Here is a 16,444-nt window from a genome sequence, read left to right as displayed (position 1 = left end):
CCAGTTGCTGCATATTACTGTAAAAATCATTGCGTCGGGGAATTTGAGGGAAAGCTGGAACATCAGAAGAAAAGAGGTTGCTTCTAGCTCTTTTCATTGAACAGAAAAGTAAGGAAAGCAAATAAAGAATACGTGTGTCAGAACGTTGGTTGCCTTTTGGGCTTGTTGTATTTGATTCATCAAATAAGGCAGGGTTTTGTGCATGATTTAAGAAACTAGAAAGAGGCTACTTCCCCCCCACACCCCCAAAAGTGTCAGTATTTCATGGTTGAGATTTCTTGAGTGAAGGGAGCAAGTCTGCTTCAAAGTTGCAGTTCCTATAAGAAAACTTATAGACTTAAACTTTGATAAATCCAGCTGTTCTGGTGTGTGTGACTCTGGGTAATATTCATAAATATTTATATCAAAAACTTCAGAGCATTCTGGCTGTGATGCCCTCAGGCAGTTGCAAATATCTTTTTGGATGTTCACAAGCAGGATTTGTTTGTTCTGTGTCATCTTAGTTTAAGAAGTCGCTTGAGCTGAGCATGTGCCTGTCTCTTCTGAGCACTCTTCTTAGGCACTGGCTTCAATCTTGTTTAAGCGTACATGACTGTGATGCTGAATTGAGGTCCATTGCATTTATGAAGTTATAGCAATAACTACTGAAATTGTAGGCCCAACTACTTACAATAGTGAACAAAACTAGGAGAGGCCTTTTATCATATTAAATAAAGGGGAAGACTTTGAAAAAGCTCTTTGTTTCTTAAATGCACACTTTCTTTGAGTGATTTTGGCGTGAGGTTTTGGATATCTATTTTAGAAGTGACCTTTGTTGTCTCTCCTCTTATTCAGTGTTCTTAACAGGGGACAAAGCCAACTCTGTGTTAAAAAGATACCCGAGAGCCAACACATTTCTGGAAGAATTAAAGCAAGGTGACATAGAACATGAATGCAAAGAAGAAATCTGTAGCTATGAAGAAGCAAGAGAAGCATTTGAAAATGAGGAAAAAACGGTATGTTTTGATACTAAATTTTGGGTGTGCTGAATGCTTGTGTGTTTTCCAGCATTACATTAGATTAGTTTTTCTTTTTGACCTGTTTATTTAAGCAAATAAGGCGTACAGTGGAGATGGATAGACTGCACAGCAATAACTTTTGAATCCTTCATCCCACTTAAACTGAATTTGAAAGGGGTGGAAGTCTCAAAGGTAATTATGCTCATAAGTATTGTGAAAATTGACAACTGGGAAGAAAAGGAACATGAATTAATACCTCCAGTTGAGAAAAGGTGGGCAAAACTGTCATCTGTTTGGCAGCACTATTTACCCAAATAGCCTAGGTACTGGTTCTCCTGTCATCACACAACAGTCTGACCTGGATATCATAAATGCAGTTGTCTTGGAAGAATTTATGCTATTGGGACTGTTATGGGGAATATATAGTAGCAAAGGGCACAAGTCTTCACTTATCTCACTCCTTCTGGAATAACTCGTTTATTGAATATGTTCACATAAAATGAGTGAGCAACTCAAAAAGCTTTCCACTTAAAATACACCTTTGAATCCCGGGTGCTGGTGTAGCTGGCCAAAGTGTTCAGTGCCCAGACTATTAATAGTCTAAAAATAAGGAAAGACTAGTGGCCTTCTTCAGGCTAAAATCTGCAAGCCCCCATGATCTAAAACATGGAAAGCACAATGATCTCAGTGTTACCATGTGTTATGCAAGGGCAGTGATACATTAACTTTGTGGGAATGAAGCAGATACGGCCCACACAGAGTTGTTGCATAATTCTGTTGGCTTCTCTAATTAAAAGAAGCTTGTGGGCTAATGGCTCTGCAAGCAATAGCTGCACATCATACCCAACATATCTTATATTGTTCCCAACAAATAAAAACAGCACACAGGTTTTTCTTGGTGGCATCTGACCTATTTAATGCAATACAATCAAGAATTTTTTATTATTTTTTTTTTAATTCAAGACAGACATGGCTGAAATTAGGGCTGAATTTGAGAATTAATCTAAAGAGAAAAACAAGTGCTAGAAAATGTGAGTCAGAAAACCTATGTTCAAAAAAATCCTTTTATCCCTCGTGTGTTTTTGCACAGGCAGATTGTACTTGCAAGGCCAGTGGGTTAATGGGTGAAGTGGCACGGGGGCATTTTGGTTTTCTTCCAGCATTTACACAGGTGATGCATTCCACCCTTTAGTGGCTGAGCTCCACATCAAAAAATAGTGATGTGTAAAAGCGTGCTGAACGTTTTAAGTTCTCGGCATCTTTTTGTTGGAGGTCATACCTGGGGAGATGGATAAGGCTGGAATGAGAACTTTCTGATTTATTAAAATGAAGTAGTAGAACATGCGGTGTCTCTTCAAAGCTTCTTTTCTCTGAAGGTTTAAAATGCATGCACACACATGTTTTTTACCTCCCAAACTTGGCTTGGTGTGGCCATTCCTAATGATAGCTCATTGTGTAATTAAGAATAGTGTGTACAATGACATAACTTGTGTAAAATTCTAACACAATATCACTTTTGCTTACGTAGCACAAGAAGTTCAAGTTACTAGACAAACTGTAGCCAAAACATGTTGCTTTTCACTTCCAGCTCCTTTTGCCCCATTTAGGAACATTTTGTTTTGGTAGATAGCATTTCCCTTGCAGAGCTATTTGGGAAATAATAAAATAGAAATAGTTACATTTCTGCTCTTGCCACAACCTTTGTGTCATAAGTGGAGAAGAAGCTCCCAATAAGGTTCTGGCCTTTTATCCATTTCTGCTACTCTGTCCTTTTCGCCTAGCTGTTTTATTCTGTTGTTGGTAGCTTGTTAATGGGCCAGGCTCTACTAATGTGCAGTCGTGCCTGACCAGCCTCATTTACTTAGGCTTTATTTAGTCCATTGTGCCCCAGCAGTATTCATCCTTACAGCCACTTAGTAAGACTTAACTTCTGTGTCCCAGGGGAAGGAAACGGATGCAGTACGCTAGGATCATGATACAGTAGGTTTAGAGTAAACAAAGATGCAATGATATCATAGTATAAATAGACTGGATTTGAATTGGGTCTGTAGCTTATTTATCTCATGGTAGCTTTGTTTTGTGTAATCTCTCTCTTTGTATTTTTTATCTTGTCCACTTGGTTCTTTGTTTTTCTGCAGTCTTCCGGGGAGGTATGCAACACCCAGATTTGTAATATTAAAATAATATCAAGCAGTTCCCTCAAGTTATTTTTGATGCATGAGTTTTTCCTGGAAGTTAGCATTGTGTATGTTAAGTGTATGTGCATAGCTGTCATAGAAATATTGAATGCCTTTAATATGGTGTGGGCTTGGGGATTTTCATAGGTTCAGAATTATTATTTTAAAAAAATAAAGTTAATTATGAAGATAATACTATTATGTTAGTAAGGCTAGAGCCTACAGGGAAGAATTTGCGGGACGTTGTGGATAAAGTAGGATATGAAATTCAGCGTTGACAAATGTAATGCGTGCGGGGGAAAAGGGAACATTCATTATATATATGATGGGCTCTGAACTGAACTCGGGAGCAAGATCTGAATTTGAATCTATGAAGACTTTAATGCTCAGCAGTCAAAAGCAAAAACCTGAGTGCTAAGAATCCAAAGAAAGGAATAGGGATCAAAGTGGAGAAAATAATTACATCATTGCACATCCGCATCTTGAATGTGTTGTGTACAGATCTGATCTCCCTATCTCCTAAAAGGCAAATTAGTAGCTGAGGAAAGACCAGAGAACCAACAAAGTGTGGCAGTTGACCAAAGATATGAAAAGACTTCTGTAACAATAGATCCGAAAAGAGTTAAATCGGGGAATATGTGGTGATGTCTGTGAGGAGCATGAACATTGAACTGAGGTCAGTCACTTGCCATCCTTCTGACAGACAGGGGAGCTGAGAGGACCTCAAAGGAAACTAGAAGGTAGAGGTTCAAAGCAAATAGAATTATCTCTTCTCACCACAGATAATAGAACTGTGGACTGCCTTGCCGCAGGATGTCTCAGATCTTAAAACCTCGTATAGGTTCAGAGAACAACAATATAAATGAATGGAAGATAAATCAATCTGGAACTACTGAATAAAAGGGGTCAGCTTTGGCTAACAGAAGTCTTGAAGTACAAATACGTGGAGGCTGGGAGCGTATCGCTGCCTGCTTGTGTTTGAACTCTTCTTTTGGCAGTCTCTTAATGATTGTTGTCAGAGAGAAGGTAACAAATTAGGTGAACCCTAGGTCTGATCTAGTAAAGCTGTTTAGTTGTAGTACCTGTAGCCTGCAGGCAGCACTGTATGTGGTCACTGGTCAGTTGTCAAAGGTTGTTGGGAGACTCAAAGATTTGTTTAAAGGTTACTGTACGAAGTGTGATTTAAGCACTGATATTAATTTTATTTCCATTAATTCATTTTTTTAAATTATACTCCGTGAAGTTTTTAAAAGCTAGATGTCACAGATTGCAAGATTCTCTATATAGCTCTGTTCTAGCAAAACAAACAAACAAACTACTAAAAAGCTTAGCAAGCAACTCAAAACTTGTCAGCACGAGATCTAAAATGATGTGATCAAGTAAGACTTCTAGCATCAGTCTATTTCTAATTATGGATGCTGGATAAATACCCAGAAGAGAAGAGGTGAATCTTTTCCTGCCAACTGAAATTGAGGGCACACCAGAAGAAAACGGTGTAGTAGGTACACTCACTTCCCATTATTGCTTTGTTTGCATCCTCTGCCTACTGAATATCAAGCAGTCTTCTGAGTGGTATATTATTGGTCCACCTTTAAAACAAGTCAGACAATTGACCAAGAATCATTTAAGGCTGACGATGCTGCCAAATGTAGTAAAGGCCTCAGCTGGAATTCTCAGCAGGGTGCGAGTCTCTTAACTTTCATGTGGATCCCTTATTTAATGCTGCGTTCAGATCCAGTTGACTGATGCTGACTGTTCTGAGAAGTATTAGAAATAAAAGGGAAACAAATTCTGGCAAATTGACCATAACTGTCTTTGCGTGGGATGCCCTTGAGAATTCCTTTTGATTATTTCAAACTGGATTTGCCAAAGCAGTAAGGGACATTCAGAAAAGTAGTTCGTAGCAGGAATATACATTGGATGTTTTCTAAGTCTTTTCCACTGCAGTTATCTGATTCTGTGGCTTGCTTAACTTAGTTTTTCAGCCTTTTAAGGCATATACGCGTGGTATTCCCAGCCGTACAGCACTCAAGGATAAATTATTACTGGAGTGTCCTTTTCATAAATCACGAGTTAGTAATTTTGTTAAGTAGAAAGAAAGTCCTTTTTGTTGTTGGTTTAAGAGACCAGCAGTTGTGGAAGGGATGTTTGTGGTGTTAGTTTTCCAACTTTTGGGTTACTCTAACTTTCTCTGAGTTGTACAGCTGTTTCCTAGGTTTTCAGTATTTTCCGCTTCTTGGGGTTTTTTTTATAGCACTTTATACAAATCTTCAGACTGTGCAAATTCATCCAAGTTCTCTGTGGTTTTGTTGGGCATGATTTGACTTTGACCAGGTGGCTTGTCCTCTTCCTGTGCATTCACTTTACAGTGCAGTGTAGCTGTGGGATGACAGAGCAGAGGGGGAGCTGCTTGGCAGCTGTGCAACTTGAACCTGAAGTATTAGTTTCCTGCAGTTCCGTCAGTCTGAAACTAACAGTCTTTGTGCTTCTCTTTGAGATTTGGCTTGCAAAAATACAAGCTGGAAACCTGAGTTCTAGTACTAGTATGTTTTTCATTGGTGGATTTTTGTGGGGTAGGTTTTTTTTTCCAAAGAGAAAAATTGAAAGAAAGATTATTTTTTTTAAATGACGAAACAAGTGTTTCTTTCTTAGCATTTTTTTTACCTGTGTGCAGAACTTTATTCTTCTGTCTCTGTAAGATAACCTTAGATCTGAAGCACTGTAATTTTTGACATGGGTGCGTGTGTCTAAACTGTCTTGGAATTTATTTCCTTTGTCTAGCATGTAAATGAAAGTGGACATTAAACTACTTTCATCCTTAAGGCAGTTTAAACTCTTAAGCTCTTTATGCACCTGTACGGTCACACCATCAACTTGAACATCCCCCACAGCCACACACCCTATTCTGAACTAATTGCCTGCCACTCTGGGAAAACAGCTTTTCTGCTGCTTTGCCATGTTGCAGAGTGACAAGGACAGATGCTGGTATTTCAGCTTTCTCAAGAAGGTACAGAGACCTTTTCTCCAGCAGATAGAGCTGAGCTAGAAGTAACATGGAAACAGTACTAAAGTACCAGTCACAACTTACTACCCTTCCATTGGAGAAGGTGCTTTTCCTCTGCAGTCTGCAAAACAAAATATATTACTAGGGGAAAAGTGTGATTTCTTCTTTTTCATCAAATCTACCTTTCTCCTCCACAGAGTCTTTAAAACAATACATCCTTGCACAGTATATTTGATAACTTTCAGTAAACCTTTGCAACTTTGGCCTCAAAAACAAACACTGCACCATTTTATTCCTTTGCTGCTGTTGAGGCCACAGAACAGTGAAGTGGGAAGTGTGGTTCCAGTACAGACAGTAGCATTTAATAATTCTAATGAATCCTTACCAGCTTTTTTTAGTTGACAATATATTTATTCCACTAAAGAATCTAGTTACTTGTATTCAAATCAGATGGAAAGGTAATAGGTAACAGATCTTAATTGCCTGGTGGTATGGTGGGGAGAACTGAGGTTTTTGGGTTTGTCAGTTTTTGGGTTTGTTGGGTTTTATCATGCAGAGATCCCAAAAGTCCTCAGCTGTGCAGCTAATGCCAGTTTTTAAATGTTAGTTTCCCCCCTCAAATATGTTTTTCTGAAGTCAGCACAGTTGATCTGGAGTTCACTGTGGAACAATGCATCAAGGAAGGCAGAGACTTGCTTGCTTTGAAGCCAATGCTACCTGACTTTGCTTAGATGATTTGTACCTGGGTTCACATCAAAGAGCAGCACTGTGATGACCTGCTTGTGATGTCAAGCCTTGGAATTTAGGAAAAATGCCTGATCCTGGGCTGCTGTAGGAATTAAGACTTTGGGGGGTGGGGGAACTTGTACTGAGTATAGGGCTAAGAACAACTGAATTTATTTTTAAAAAAAGAAAATGCACAGGATAGCCAGTTGTTTCATGCACATGGCATTGCTCTTAACCTTAGTTAATTCTGATCCAGAAGCATTGCGAGCATGTGTTTTGCCCATGGTGTCCTGGTCCTGGCTTTGCACAGGGCAAACTTAGCCTCCACACTAGAGGGGCCATGCTGCTTCTGGACCCAAGCTGCCTCTGAGATAAGTTTGGTGGCATTATCTGTTTAATGCTGATCATGTGGCAGCAGTCCTGAACTAAAAAAATTGATGGATCTGATTTGTCTGTGCACAAAGTCAGTCAGTCTGCAGCCTGAGCATCTCATTTACTAATAACTGAGCAATGACATCCATTTTTCCTGGTGACTATTTTATAAATACTTGCATGTTAGATGTGTGCTATCATTTAAAATAAATGCTGGCATGAGTGTGAATGGGCCGGGTCTCTGCATTTTTAAAGAAAACTAAAGAGTTCAGAGTTTCTGGCATGGATTTGGTGGGATGGAGGTAATTTATTTTTTTCTTAAATTATACATGACTATAAACCCCAGTACAGTGGAAGTGTTTCTTAGTAGGAGAGACCTTATGCTACAGGTGAGGATGACTACTTTTTTGAGGCAGTGTATGTTTTTCTTTGTACTGTTTTTTTCATAGCATTCGCTGCAGAGAAAATTGGATGGCGACATGATCTTTGTGCTCCTGTGTGTGCATATTAATATAGCAAAGAGTATTTTCAAGTACTGGTATCCCCCTTCATCTTTGTTTTCACTTGTCCATATTTTCACTTTTCACTTTGTTCCATTTATCTGTAGCTGTGCTGTCAAAATTTCTAGAATATAATAAGCTGTGTAATATTCTCATAGTGCTGGAGCTATTTTTAACTATAAACAGAGGGTATGAATCAACTCAAAATAAGCTGACAACGATTGCTTTATGAGCCACATGGTGGGGGAATTCTAAATTATGAGATGACAGTACAACATAGTTGTGCTTTGCCAAAATGGTCTGTCATTCCGAAACAGTATTTCCCTGTTAAATTGTATTAGTATATTGTTACAATTTTAAAACAGATGAACAAAACACTAACTTTTACCTTGAGTGGTGCTGAAAAATTTTGATCCACCAGAGGGTTGATATGCATGCTGATTAGATTTTTTTTTTTTATTATTATTACCACTACTATTTTTTACCTGGTCCTGTCTGTGCTGCTGTAAATATTAAGTGCAGACACAGGAATCTTAAAAGCAGTGAGGAGCTGATTTTAAAAAACAAAAACCCTTTTGTATCACTAATCACATCGGAAGAAAATTTGAAAGTTTATTGTGTGTGCTTATCCGTACCAGTTCTTATTTTAATCATCAGTATTTGAAATGCCTTTTTTTCCTCATTCATTTAAAACAACTTGCTTACAGTGATTATTTTTTTTAACTGTCTTATAGTTTCTGACTTATCCTGTCTTGCTCTTCTAGAAGGAGTTCTGGAAAGTCTACAAAAATGGACTTCAGGGAGAAAGTAACACAGGACATACCTGGTATTCATTTTACCTTGCATTTCCATTAATCATTGGCCTTTTTGTTATCCTCATTGTCATTTTTGTCATATGGAGATGCCTGTTTAAAAAGAAAATGCGTAGACAGTCGGTGTACGTGCATAGGGGAGCCCACGAAGCAATGGGTGATGGTGCTGTGGCTGATGGCAGAGGTCCTCTTCCGCCGCCTCTCAGCATTGTTCATTCCCCACAGGAGGAAATGTATGAAGTCAGTGGGCTTTCTCCAGGAGGTCTGAGCTATATGGATGGACGGTCAGACTCAATATCCACAAGGCTCTCAAACTGTGATCCTCCTCCTTCATATGAGGAAGCCACTGGCGAAATCAGTGTGAGAAGCGGTGAAACTGAACAACATTTAGATCCACCCCCGCAATACGAAGACATTGTGAATTCCAGTTCAGCCAGTGCCATTGCACTATCTCCTGTTGTCACCGGTACTAAGTAAAGCAAGAAGAATGCTATGGACTTTTTAAAAATTACTAATCATTTTGTAGCACTTTATCTTGGCTTATTATGCATTTCTGTAATTTAATGGACTTGTACAATGAACTTCACTTTTGTTTTAGATTCACTTGTTCTTTGGGTTTGGGATTTTTTCCTCTACGGCAGGTCTTAAGGAATCTGTATTGAGAGTGAGTGCAGGTACAAACGTGGTACTCTGTCATACTTCTCAAAAGTCCCTCTGCTTTGAGGGATGTCACTTGTTTTATTCAGAACGTTGTCCGCATTCCCCACAAGATTTGTGGAATCCTCCTCCCCTTTCTTACTGCAGACTGCCAGAATTGCCTGAAGTAGGAAATCCTTAAGCAACATTTTAGATAATTATTTACACTTAAAGGGGACTGATTTTGCAGTATTGCCTCTGGTCTGGTTGGTTCCTTTTTTTCACTTGGGTTTTTGTTACATGCTGCACCCTATCCTGGGCCCTTGGAAGGCTGAGAGCAGTATGCCTTTGTGTTCAAACCAGTCTCTCGTTAAGAGTATGCTGGCATAATAGCAATAATTTCAGAGTCCTAGCAGAAGAGGTGTATTCTAAAGCTTTTGCTATTAGAACTCAAAATTCTGTAAATGTTTAGACGCTAACAATTCAAGATACTAATTAGTGGATTTATTAGTGTACTTTTCTGTCTGTGTTCTGCCTTTCCTCTCTGTTTTCCTATCTGTTTGTACGTGTGTATTCTAGAGGTGAGAAGTGTGCATATGTTAACTTTAGAACTTGAAAGTTCATGCAAAGGTAAATAATGAAATACTGTTATACTCAAGAGTGGATAAATTCCTGATCATAGTCTTCCTATCATAGTCTTCGCTGGGACCAGGCTATTATCCATAAACACATAAACCCAGAGGTATTAATTTCCTTTTTAAAAGGGGAAAAAAGGGAGAACATTCGGGGTGTGTGACTTTCCCCTCCCCCCCCCAACTACGAAATAAAAACCCCTTCCTCAAATCCTGATATTCTTTTGCCTCTTGCATGTGTACATGTACCGTGTGGGCACCTTGTATTGGTGGCTATGGAAATACTTTGCAGAGGATATAGATACCTCTTTTCAACAACAAATACATTTATTGCTTATCCATTCCAACAAGGTGCTTCTGTTGCAAAAGTTAACAGTATGTTATAAAGAAATAAAGCTACTTACATTTTTCATTGTTTCTAAGATCAGTGTAGTGCATTTATCCATGACATGAATTCTTAAGGCACACTCCGTTCTCAGTGTACACAAGCCTTTTTTTCACAGCTCTTGGGTTACGAGTGCTCATCAGAGTAAGAGCTGCTGGGAAGCGTGTTAGTCCAGGCTGGCTCCAGAAGTTGTGTGCCCAGCCTGGCTCTGCTCGCCCCGGCTGTGAGCTGCGGAGCCCACCTGACAGAGGGCATGAACTCCGAGGACCCATCGTGTTGTATTTCTAAGAACACAACGCAGGCATAGCCCCAAGCATTAGTCCGGAGTGACTTTTAGAGGCTGAAGAGATGGAGGTTTCTGACAGGCTTGATGCAAGTTAGAATAGAGGTTTGTACAGAATTTCCACCACCTGGTTTAGATGCTGGTGGTAGTTAAGGTGGTGCAAGCTGTAGTGTGGCGATTTCTTTTTTCCCAGCTTGATTTAAAAGTTCATTGCTTGATTTAGCTTCTGAATTTTCATTTCAGTTTTCTTTCTTCCCACACGTAGGTAGCATGGCATTAGCTTTAGTATTGTTTTGTGTTCCACTGATCAGTTAGCACAGATTGAAATGTATTTAGCCCTGAAGGACTACTGTGTTATGTTGGCTTTCTTACAACAGAAACCCAAACTGCATCTTGTTCCAAAGACCCCAAATGAAATGCCAGTGCCATCCTTGCTGTTAATGTCTGAGACGTGTGCTGGTGTCTACTGTCTCATGGGGGCATGGCCCGTCTTTTCCCTAAGGAATTTTACAGAAAGCTGCTGAAAAGAAATGTATGGTCAAAGATGGGTGTGTATATGCAGACTTCTGTAAGAATTTGATATAATGTATTGACAAATGAAGTAAGGATTTTTATGATTAGTTTTGTGTTCTCATTTTTGACAGAGAGTAGGTTGCCTAAGTTGTCTACTGGGGATCTTCAGATGCTGAGGCAAGTTGTATTAAGAGTTAACAGATGAACTCCAGGTCAAACTGCTGTCAAAAAGATAACTCTTATTTATGTTTATTATATAATAGATATTGGGCAGATAAGTACAATATGTTTTGGACACTTGTAGTAAGAATTGCCTGGGTCTTGTTTTTGGACTGTCTGACCTTTTCTTTTGAAGTGGTTTTAGCTCTTGTGTGTCCTGAATTACCACTTGTAGAAGTTAAAGCTCCTTTTATACTGAGCAACAGTTAATATACTGCTTTAGGCAGACGTTACCAAAACAAAGTGCCTCATCTCAACGTGCAGAAACCACCTCAAAAAGAGCTGGTGTTTCAATGTCCGTGCCATATTGGCATCTCCTGTTCCTGCCAGCACAGCTAGAAGTTTTAGCAGTCACTTTTCTTGTTTGGATATAAGACTCTCCTGTGGGAAATGCATGGAGATCACCCATTTCACATTAGGTCATTCAGCAGCTGTCATCATCCCTTGAACATGGGCAGTCTAGAGATAAGCTGGCTTTTGGGTTTTTCCTTATTACTCTGTATTCCACTACCACTTTTAACGGTTTTATGTTTCTGGCTCCTAAGTTGATTATGTTGCTGTATCCTGTAGATACTTTTATGTGCAATGCAAAAATGATGCTTGTCTTTCCAAAAAAGCCACAACCAAATATCTAAAATGATCTATGAGTTGAATTTATGAAATTATTAGTTGAAAAGGGCTATGCCTTTTCCATGTACATGAGCATGAAAGCCATTTCGGGCTATAAACTTATGTCCTGGTGAATAAATTTCATAATTAAAGAAAACTTGCATGGGACAGTTATCCAAATGTATTTTTTTTCCTAAGACATGAACAGCTTTCTCCATGTTGGAATAACCTCAAATTACAAATTATTTTGTTCTGTTTCGTGAAATGTGGGAAAATAGCTTAGTCTTGTGGCTGGCTTTTCTAATCTGATGGAAAAATAAAATTTCATTTGTACTGGGGTTTTATACAGCTTTTTTTTTTCCAGGTCACTTAGTTGTTTTACCTATCCTGTAATTGCATTGTCATGGAATAAATATTATAAATTTATAGTTGTACCTCTCTAAAGGTTTTGCAAGTCTGAATGCAGTACTATCTTGACTGATGACACGAATAGTCAGGATACTGCCTTTCCCACTTCTGAATGTAACATTGAATTTCATCTTATATTAGGACTGAGATGATTTATCTACTAAAACTAACTTAAATATAAGTGTCACTTTTTTAAGAAATTATGGAACTTAATTATTTGCTTAGATGATATTTAGCCTTAGTGAAGGTTGTTCTGTCTTCACTGGATGTAAATAACCTCTGATTACAGTATTGCATATTTTAAAGGGGTTTGGTTTACATTAAATTATCCTATTTAAACATTTTTGCCTATGTTTATAGAAAATTTTTTGTAACATTTGTTTTTGGATGTGCTAAATAAAATTTTTTAAGATGCCTCTAATGTTTCAAAATATCAATTCTACACAACTACAGTGAGAATTAACTTTGTGTATTTAAGCAATGTTTTCATTTCCATTCTTGTATGTACTTAATCAGTTGCAGTGAATCAATTGTTTTGATACCTTAAAATATAAATATAATCTTGTTTGCAGGTAGACTTGATATGCTTTCAAAATTCAGGCTCAGTTTTAATCAGATTTGTGAATTTGTTTATTTTCCATTTAAAAAAAAAAAGTATTTATTATAGCCATAGCGAAATAACAGTCACAGGCAGAGGGAAAGCAGAAATTGATGGTTGGACTTGATGATCTTAGAGATCTTTTCCAAACTTAATGATTCTATTTCTCTTATTCTCTATTACAGCAAATTGAAACACTACACTCTAGCAAAAATGTTTAAGTCAGAGGACTTACTTTCAAAGTTGGCTTCAGCCATTTGAAAGGCAGTGATTGCAAAACTTTGCATCAGCTCTGGGAATGATGTATTAATAGCGAACAAAAAAACCAAAACGCAGCCTTGCTTAATGATCCCTGCTGGAAACTAAAGATCTCCATTCCAGTCAAGACAACCTTTGTGTCATCTTGTCTCGCTCAGGTGCTGGTAAACAGGATAATATGTCCCTTGTATTTTTCACTAGCTTACTGAATGACTGGAGCCTGTTGGAGACGTTAGTGAAGCCTGATAGGAGGTGCGTATCTTAAGAGTTTCGTAAACACGAGTGCAGTTTTGTACTGGTCATAACAAAAGTACAAAAAGAGTCACTTGAAGCAACAAAGTGTGTGTGACTTTCCAAGCCACTATGTGCATAGCGTAGCACCTTGCTCCCCTTGGTAAACTATTATTTGCGTAGCTCAGACCAACGCCATCCAAACAGAACAGTCTGTGGTGGGTTAAGTGGCGTTCGCTGTGCACATACACGTTCAGTGTCCTGACCGTACATCCATCAGCAGTGGGTAATGTGTTTGCACATGATTCAATGCGTGATTGCCTCTGCATGCCTGGCTTCTAGCTGTTGAAAGTGGCGGATATAATGTTAAACTGGTATCATGAATCTTGGTGTCTATAAAAATCAAATCATCGCACCAGGTTGCTAGTGATTAACATTCATTATTTATTGTTTCGTACGCCCTGAACGCTGTTCTCTGCCACTCTCAATCACACTGATAGGTTCCTTTTTATCTTCGGCATAATGCGAACTTTGTAAAAATTTCTTAGTGCTACTTGCTGATTTTTAAGAAGAAGAAAAACCATGTTTAGCTGAGTAGTGAGGTGACATCTGTACTATTTCATTGCTTGCTGCACACCCATTTGATTGATTTGCTACAGAGTAATTGAACTTCGAGCTTTGCCAGAAAGTTGAACTACACTTTTCTTCTGCAGTGGGATCCCAGTAATTGTATTTTTCATTTGACAGTGAGTTATTGAATGCTAAGTAACAAGTCAGTGCAAGAAAGGCCTTGCCTGATATTCTTTTGACTGTCTATATTGTGCAGCATTTGTTTACCATTTAGCGCTCTGCAGCAATGTTTGCTGTAATATTGGGACCTGTGTTCTCTTTCCCTGTGTCCTGTCTCCAGTGTGTCAGGCAGTAAAAACACCCCGACTGCTGTGCTGTTTTCCCCTGTCTTAGAAACAACAAAATCTAAGACTCAAACCCTTTCAGCGTGACCTGCCGTTACCTTCTCCAGTTGGGAGCTTTGTAGGTACCTGCGTGGCTCCTGAGGTTACCTGAGGAGCTTAAAGCAAGAAAGAAACAAGTACTCAGAAAATTTATTTCAATACTCCCAGCAATGAAATCTCTGCATAAGGAATAAGCTGTACCAGGCTGCCTCCCTGGCCTTTCCCGTGGTGTAGGATGCGTTTTCCCAAAGAACAGACCCTGGACCAATTCCATAGGTCAGAGGCTCCTGAGGTTATTGTCACCTGTGACCTTTTAACTTCCAGTCTTAATGCAGCCACACACATGGATCATTTCCAAGATTAAAACCACTGCAGACAGCGTTTCTTGCCAGGATTTTCTGTGAAAATTGATACTGTCAAAGAATAGCAAGGACGGTGTGACCAGTGCAAAAATTTTCCCTGTCTGGTACCCCTAAACTGTCTTATCACAAGTCATTTATTTCCATTTACTATTAGAATTGCGGTTATTTTTTCTTTCTTTCATTTTTGTATTGTCTGCTTTTCTGTTTGTGGTTCTATTGTAACCACAATTTTTCCTTACAGGTGGATGAAGATGAGATATCTGCCCTCTGAAAAAAAAACACAAACAACCAACGTGCATAAGGGTTGGTCAGACTACGTTTTTCGCATGTACCTACTTCACCAGGTTTTAAATAAAACCACAGTTTCACGCTGATGCCTGCTGCGTCTCCCAACAGTGATACTTACACCTCAGCATCCCCTTTTTGCATGCTGTCTTGTGGGCTTACGTTCCTGAACATTAGGTTGGTGTCTCTAAATGTACTTCTTCCATCCAACAGCCACGTGAAATTATGTTTTGGTTCATTTCCAGCTCGCCTACAGCTTCAAGAGTGCTAGTAAAAGTATAATAAAGGCTGGGCACACTTGCACATTCATTTGCTAGTAGCGTAGGCAGCAGTAAGCAAATTCCTCTGTGAAAGCGCCTTACGAGTGGAGAAAGTTGAAGGTAAACACCAACTTTAAAATGAAAACAGCTGCCTCCCATGAAAAAAAAAAAGAGTGCTGACCCCAAACCTAAGGCTGAGTCTACTGCCCCGGGCGGTCCCCCTGCATCGGAGAGGGTTTGGCACAGCATCGGCGACGTGCGGCACGTCTGCCGGCGTAGCGAGACTCGTGGGCTGGGAGAAGGTCGATCATCCCGACAATTAGCACAACCCAGCCCGTTGTACGTTGGCGCTTCTGTGGGATTCGCCCACAATAAGCATATTGTAACCTTTTAGGTTCTGTACTCCACGTGTGGGTGCTCGCCAAGATTTGAGGCGTGGGGGTAGCTGAGAACAAAACATTGATTTTAACATCTGCGTGACCGTAATGGTCTCCAGGGACTGGCACCGATTCCGTGTCTGCACCGTGTTTGCCCACCGTAATGCCTCCGTGGAGCCTGCGCTGGGCAAAGCTACCGAAGCCGTACTCAGAGTAGAGTTGTTACTACCTATAGGAATCGTTATTAACACTTACATAACTTTTTTTTACTCTTGGTCTCGGCTCCAGAATTTTTTTAACAGTTTAATAGCTTTTGCAAAATGAAGGGATGTTTAGTCAGATATATATGGTAATGGTAAAAAGCTAGGTGCTTTGTTTTTCTATTTCTGGGTTTGGGGTTTTTTTTCTCTTAACTCACTGATTTTTGCACTTTATTTAATAACACTGCTGAATAATGATACCCTCTTGTTCTGTCCCCCCTAAAATCTTTCACGTGGTCTTATATCAAAGGACATAAATGTTGATATTTTTATTGTGCAGATTCTTTAGAAGAAATGTAGCTTTGGAAATAATTTCTAATGTTATGTTCTCTTTGATAATTTTTTTTAGCCCTATAAAGTGTTATTTGTAGCTCAGTTTCCCTTTTCACACGTATTTGTGCCACCACTTTCCTTACCTTTCAGCCTTTCCACACAGGCAGCTCGGCTCTGTGAAAATGCTACCATCTCCCCCATTGTCCAAAGTGTTTAGAAAAAGCTTTTCTGTCCTGCGCAATGCTTTCAGATTTCAACATCTACTCTTCTGCATCAGCACAAAATTCACAGCCCGAAGACTGGTCACAAAATG

General features: G+C 39.2%; 1 protein-coding gene across 1 annotated transcript in view; it reads left to right on the top strand.

The window, feature by feature from the left end:
• The window catches only part of PRRG1 (proline rich and Gla domain 1), a 63,145-nt gene extending 50,497 nt beyond the window's left edge, over positions 1-12,648 (top strand). The window contains exons 4-5 of the mRNA XM_049834738.1: positions 835-995; positions 8,542-12,648. Of these exons, the coding sequence (XP_049690695.1) occupies positions 835-995; positions 8,542-9,066 (686 nt within the window). The 3' untranslated portion in view covers positions 9,067-12,648. The remainder of the gene's footprint in view (positions 1-834; positions 996-8,541) is intronic.
• Positions 12,649-16,444: the final 3,796 nt, after the last annotated feature.

The sequence above is a fragment of the Accipiter gentilis genome, chromosome 32, assembly GCF_929443795.1.
Source record: "Accipiter gentilis chromosome 32, bAccGen1.1, whole genome shotgun sequence".
NCBI lineage: Eukaryota > Metazoa > Chordata > Aves > Accipitriformes > Accipitridae > Astur > Astur gentilis.
Note: the sequence above shows the minus strand (reverse complement) of the source record. Positions and strands in the feature narration are given on the sequence as shown.